We start from the raw sequence: 6,287 nt of genomic DNA, 5'->3' as shown, positions 1-6,287 counted from the left end.
GCTCCCTTGTTGCCCCCACGCAGGGTTAGGGGCCTGGGCACGTGTAGGAAACGCTCTCCAACGTGGGATCCACCTTGTCCCGAGCGGGCTCTGCCCCAAAGGGACGGAGCTGGAGCCGGGCGGCGCGTCCTGCAGCGCGTGGCCGTGCCCACGGAGCCGCCCGGGCGCCCGTGCTGCTGTTCCCGTCATGGGCACCCAGCACGTTGCTGCCCCTGCTATGGGTGCCCGGCCCCCCGGCGCGTTGGCGCTCCGGCCGCGGCGCTCAGCTCTCCCTGCCCCGGGACAGCTGGGGCAGCAGCTGGCCCCAAGCTGCCCGTGAGTCAGCGCCGCAGCCCTGCAGGGTCCCCCCGCGCACGTCGGGGAACGCGGGCGCACGGCAGAAACCGGGAGACTGGGAGGGGAAGGGGACAGGCGAAGCAGGCTCAGGCGGCCTGTCCCTGCTCCGAGAGCGGAGCCGGGTGCTCCGGGCCTCGCAGCGAGGGCTGCGGCCGGGCGCCCCTCCGCGCTGCCCGTTGCGGAGCTCGCCCTGCGCTGGCCGGCCCTGTCGCCGTCAGCTCCTGCAGCCACGAAGCAGCCGGGGGAGTGATTGGTATTTTTTTTTAGACCCACATTATTTAAAATTGGAAATGTGTGTAAAAAACACCTGGGATAAATTCCCTATAGCTCCAATTTGGAGAGAGAAGCTGCCTTCCTGAACTGAGGATCCAAGCGTTTGCTGGCTCGCTCTCCGTGCGCAGCTGCCCATGTTGGTTGCTCGTGTCCGCGCTGCCCCCGCCGAGCTTCGCCCCACATCCCTCCTGATCCCGGCAGCGCCAGCCTGGAGCTCCGCGGCCGAGGAGACGCGTCCCATCCCGTGTGTCCAGCCAGGGATGGACCGCCAGCCTGGGAGCCCGCAGTTCCAGTGGGGCGGCCCTGCCTGCTCCGAGCGGGAGCGGGGGTGCCGAGCGGCCCGTGCGGGGGTCCGCACGCTCCTGGGCCCGATTCCCCTGCTTTTAAAAGCCACAAGGGCCCCTACGCTGCCTCTCCTGACCCCCTTAAATCCCCCCGCGTGGGGCCTGGCGGTCGGCACCTCCAGTGGGAAGATGCCCGGCCTGGAATTAAAGGCTCTCTGTGACAGATAAATCCACCCGCGGCCTTGGGGAGTTTGTTGCAGGGGTTAATTCCCTCCCCAAGGAGACCTCGCTTCGCTGTCGCGTCATTAACTCTGTGTCTCCCCCTGTGCGAGGTTCAAGCTCCCTGTGCTGCCCATTCCCACACTGGTACGGAGGGCTGGAATCTCCCAGGGATCCGGCCCCGTGGCCCTGGGCGAGCGCCGGGCAGGGCCCCGCGCGTCGCTCCCCGCTGCTCCCGGCACTGCCCTCCCGGATCCCTGCGGCGCCCGGTCCCTCCGCTCCGGCGGGATGAGCGCGGCCGCTCCCTTCCCGCCGGCCGCTGCTTCCGCCGCCGCCCTTCCCTCTGCCGCCCGCGCGTGCCCCTCGCGGCGCGCGCCTGGCCCTGTTGCTGCTCAGTGTCACCACTTAGATGTCTCTGTCAATAAATAAATAAATAAAGACCAATTTAGTAGAAAGACAGCGCTGTGTTCTGGGGTGGTTCTTGCTTCCGCAGCCCCTCCAAGCCCCGCTGTCCACGGAGCTCCTGGTTGGGCCGACCTGGCTCTCCGCTTCTTCCCTCCGGTGTCACCAGCAAAGGGCGACATCGACGGCAGCAGGACCAGTCCCAAGTTACTCCTAGAGCAGGAGGCCAGAAAGACAAACTGGGAGCCTCCAGTGGCTCCAGAATGGGCTTCATGGGGTGACAGGAAGCATCTCAGGAACACGGGCCCTCGGAGCCGGCGGCAGCGCTGGGTGGGCAAGAGCAGAGCAGGGAGTGACTGGGCTTGGGTTCAGGGAAACCACGTTGGAGCGGGAGCACCCGCATGGGGATAGGGAGAGAGAGAGGGATAAGGATATGGATAGAGGTGGGATTAGGGATGGGAATGGGGGTAGGGATGGGAACGTGGCTGGGGATGGGGATAGAGATGGGAGTGGTGATAGGGATAGGGATGGGGATATGGATGGGGATAGGGAGAGGAATGGGGGTAGGGATATGGATGGGGATGGGGAAGAGAGATGGGGATAAGGATACGGATGAGGATAGGGAGGAGAGATGGGGATGGGGATAAGGGTAAGGATGGACACGGGCAGCCCTGCCAGCCCCGCGGAGCCGGAGCCAGAGCCGGAGCCGGAGCCGGGCGGGAGCGTCGGAGCTGCTGAATCAGGCGCATTGAGGCGGCGCAGCTGGTGCGGGCTGGGCGGGGAGGGGGCCGCAGTTGCTCCTGGCGCTTCTGCCTCTGAATGTGAAGATCCCCCCCTTCCCCATTAGCGCTGATCCCTCTGCCTCCGAAACAGTTGGCCCTAATGAACATACGGCCCAACAGCTGTAAGCGGTTATACATATGCATGGATATATATATTTATCCCCCCCCAGTATATACTGGAGCTCACAGCTGTTGCTATTCTTCCTGGCGATGCAGATCAGACGCTCGCTCTCTTTGGAGTCTTACTTGACCTATTTTGCAGGCGCAAGATTTTTTGTGATGATGATTTCCCCAGTTGGGGCTTTTGATGCCGCCTGAAACATCTTGATTGAAGGCGGAACAATGGCAGCCCCGCAGCCGGCAGCTCCCCGCGCCGCAGCCGGCACCGCCGGCACCATCGGCACGGCCGGCACGGCCGGCACCGCCGCGGGCGCCCCGAGGAGCCGCTGCCGCCCCACGGCCGCTCGCGCTCGAGGCCGCCGTTTCCCTGGCGTTTGCCGCCTTTTCCCTTTCCCGTGTCCTGCCTCTCGGTTGTTTCTAGGGCAACGGGGATGTCCAGCTCCGGCCCGGGAATGTGGCAGGCGGGCACGGGGCCGTTTGCCGGGCGCGGGGCTGTTTGCCGGGAGGGAACCGGCACCCGCTTCCCGAGGTGGCCGCGGAGCTGAGGAGCCTCCTCCCAGATCCCATTGAGCCCTTGGGCCGCAGCCTCCCCGCGCCCATCGCGGCCCCCTGGGGCTTCCAGGGCTGCGGAGGGAGCGACACTCCCGGCTTTGAGCGCGGGGCACTTCCCATCCCGCCGCGGCCGTTCCCACAGCTGCTCCCGCGGGCCCGGCCCCGCTACAAGGGGGGCTTGGGTGGCAAAGGGGAGCCCTGGGGGGCGTTTGCAGCGACCTCCCCCCCCCCGGAACCCCCAGGGCCCCTGCGGAGGGGGAGCTGCCGCCCCACAGCCGGCACAAGCGCCCGGAGCCACGTTGGGCATCCTGCTCCGCCGCGCGCGCGTCCCGCTCCAGATGCTCCCATCCCCTCGGAACGTCTGGGACTACCACGATTTTCCCTTTTCCCTCCCGCCGTGGGACTCGTTTCCCTCCGGCTCCTCATCCCTCTCTCCGCTGCCAGCTCAAGCTGTTTATGGAGCCACTGATCCCCCCATCTCCCGGACAATTCCCGCTGGATGCAGCCCAATCCCCCGGCCGATCCTGGCGGCCGCAGCCCCGCGCGGCGCCCGCCTGGTGCCGGGGCCAGGGGCCGTGCGTGTCCCCTCCCGGCCACCGGGCAACAGGTGCCCTAATGCGGCCGGCAGCTGCGGGAGGCAGCTGCGGAGGAGGAGGAGGAGGAGGAAGGACAACTGTGAGCCCACATCCCGAACCAGGGGGAGCGGGAAGCAAAGCCCTGAATATCCCGCAGGGTTGGACACTGCCTGAGGTGTCCGAGTGCGCCCACTTCCAGAGGCTGCCACCTCCACCGGGATCAGGTCTGGATCCCTCCTCCCCGGACCCTTACATCTTCCCATGTCTCTCCCAGTGATCCCTGTGTCCTTCCCGCTTTCCCCCAAGGAAACCACAGGGCGACGAGAAACGGTGGGGAGGAACGGAATGAAACCAACACCACTTCAGCACCAAAAATGCCCCAAGGATCCCATACCTGGAAAAATAAAGGACGGAAAACACCTAAATCCCTCAAAGGCTGCTGCTTCCCGAACGGGCCGTGACCTCCCGCAAAGGGGCCGGCCGGGCTCCCCACGGGCTCCCCGGCCCCTCTCCTGCAGCCCGGCCGGGGGGCGCCCCGAGCGGGGCCCCGGCCCAGGAAGGAGCCTCTGGGGGCTCGGAGCATCCCCAGCCCCACGGACACCCCCTCGCTGGGTGCCCGAGCCCGGCGCGGCCTCGCGGAGGCCGGAGCCTCCCGCCGGAGTCGCCGTTCCCGGCGCGGGGAAGAGCTGCAGCAGAGCGAAGCGTTTGCACTAAGTGATCACATTTATTTGAATATTTTTTTTCCTTTTTTTTTTTTTTTTGTGTGTGTGTGTTCTAAAATTGGTTACAGAATAAATACCTGTGCCTTATAGCAGGAAGTCCACTTTTTTTTATACAAAGTGCTTGTTACAGGAAGTTGCATCAGCGATACGCAGAGGCGGGGAGCATTTCGGCAACGCTTCCCCTCCTGAAAACTAGAACAGAATTCTTTTTATTTATTCTTTTTTTTTTAAAGTTTCTTTTCCCTTTTTTTTTGTGCATTAGATTTCCTGCCATTGTGTATTTACAAATCTCTGAAAGAAAAAAAAAGCCAATATGCATGAGAAGTGGCCTTTTAACACAAAAAAAATCAGCCTTTTAAAAAAAAATGTAACAAACCCAAAATCTACAAGTATCGTCTCATACTGAATCAGTGATAGATTTTTTTTTTCTTTTTAAAAAAGGAGAGATGGGGCGGGAGGGGAAAACTGAACCAAACCCAAAAACACGAACTCAGAGAAGCTGAAAGGGCGAAGGAGCCGCTGTCCCTTCCGCAGTTTTCCAAAGGCGGAACAGGAGTGTGACATCCCGAAGCGGACGCCTGGCCGAAATGCCCAGCGATTTCTTCCCAGTAATTTCTCCCTCGTCTTTTCCCAGCGAGGGGCAGGATGGACATTCCAAAATTAAATTAAAAAAGAATCAAAAGGAAAAAAAAAATCATTTTAAAGGAAACGAAAAACAAACCAAAAAAAAAAAAAAAAAAAAAAAAAGAGATGAGAGAACAACCCTCCCCAAAATCCTGGAGGGGGGCGCGAGGTGGGAAGGAAACGGCGTTTGATTGAGAGGAAGGAAAAGCCAAACCAAAGCAGACTCCTGTCTCCGACCGCGCCGCCGCGCAGGGCTCGGAGCCTTTCGTGGTTAACTGGTGACGTAGTGTTTCGCAGAAGGCTGCCCGTAGACCCTATAGAAATCCTGCCGCCCGTGCTGCTGCGACGCGTCAATCCATTCCCGCACGGCAAGTCCCGGCAGCGACTGGGGCACGGCGGGCGCGGGCGGCAGCGGGTGCGAATACTCCTGCGAGGAGACTGTCCAGGGGAAGTGGCCCGACCTGGGGTAGGGCTGGTGCCCGCCGTGGTTGGACACCGAGGAACAGTAACAGTTGTCCACTGAGCAGACGAGGATTTTGCGGCCGCCGTACTGCGAGAGCACGGACTGCTGAGATGACGTGGTGTTGGGGTAGTGAGATGGGTTGAAGACGGAGCCCGAGTGCACCGGCTGCGGGCCGCTGGGGAGTCCGACAATGTGCTGCGTGGAGCTGCAAGGCACCATGGCTTGTGCGGACTGGCCCTCGCCCGCCGCCGCGCCCTGGCCCATGTACTGGCCGGCCACGGCGCCGGCCGCCGGCTCCAGGAAGCTGCCCTCGGGGAAGGCCGTGGAGTGCTTGCGCTTCTCGGCGCCGCCGCCGCCCGCCGCGCACGGGTACATGGGGATGCTCTGCAGGAAGGGCACCGGCGTGCTCAGAGGACCTACGCGGGCGACACAACACGTGAGATGGCCCCGAGGGGCAGCCCGGACAGCACAGTGCACCCCGCCGTCCCCCCGCTGCCCACTTCGGGGCTTCCCATGGGCTTTTCGCGCTGTCGGGCAGCCCAAAATGTAGCCCTGCAAGCCTTGATACCCCCTGGAACCCGGGCACCCACCCGACCTCCCCAGCGGTGTCCCGGGGCCGGGGAGGAGCCTGGCGCGTGCAGGTTCGGCGCCCGCCGGTGTCACCCACCTTCCAGCAGCTTCCTGAGCTGCTTCTCCTTCTTGGCGATCTCGTTGAGGAAGAGCTTGGAGTTGAGGTGGCCGATCTTGGGAGGGGGCAGGCTGCCGCCCGTGCAGTTCTGGGTCCTATGGGGGCCGCGGGCAGAGAGGGGCAGGGTGAGGGGCAGCGCGCGCTGGGTCGAGAGTCACGCTGCCCCACGCGCTGCGGCCCTGCAGCCTCCCCTCCTGCAGCCCCTCCTGCAGCCCCTTCTCCTGCAGCCCCTCCTGCAGCCCCTCCT

At 63.4% G+C, this 6,287-nt stretch overlaps 1 protein-coding gene across 1 annotated transcript in view; it reads right to left on the bottom strand.

Annotated features, from left to right (window-relative positions):
- Positions 1-5,004: 5,004 nt before the first annotated feature.
- The window catches only part of TRIM8 (tripartite motif containing 8), a 26,743-nt gene continuing 25,460 nt past the window's right edge, over positions 5,005-6,287 (bottom strand). The window contains exons 6-7 of the mRNA XM_026050777.1: positions 6,020-6,135; positions 5,005-5,768 (exon numbers count right to left, since the gene is read on the bottom strand). Coding sequence (XP_025906562.1) covers positions 5,161-5,768; positions 6,020-6,135 — 724 coding nt within the window. The 3' untranslated portion in view covers positions 5,005-5,160. The remainder of the gene's footprint in view (positions 5,769-6,019; positions 6,136-6,287) is intronic.

Source organism: Nothoprocta perdicaria, unplaced genomic scaffold, assembly GCF_003342845.1.
Source record: "Nothoprocta perdicaria isolate Ctin4 unplaced genomic scaffold, notPer1 scaffold_7, whole genome shotgun sequence".
NCBI classification, from domain to species: domain Eukaryota; kingdom Metazoa; phylum Chordata; class Aves; order Tinamiformes; family Tinamidae; genus Nothoprocta; species Nothoprocta perdicaria.
This window is presented reverse-complemented; position numbering and strand designations above follow the sequence as displayed.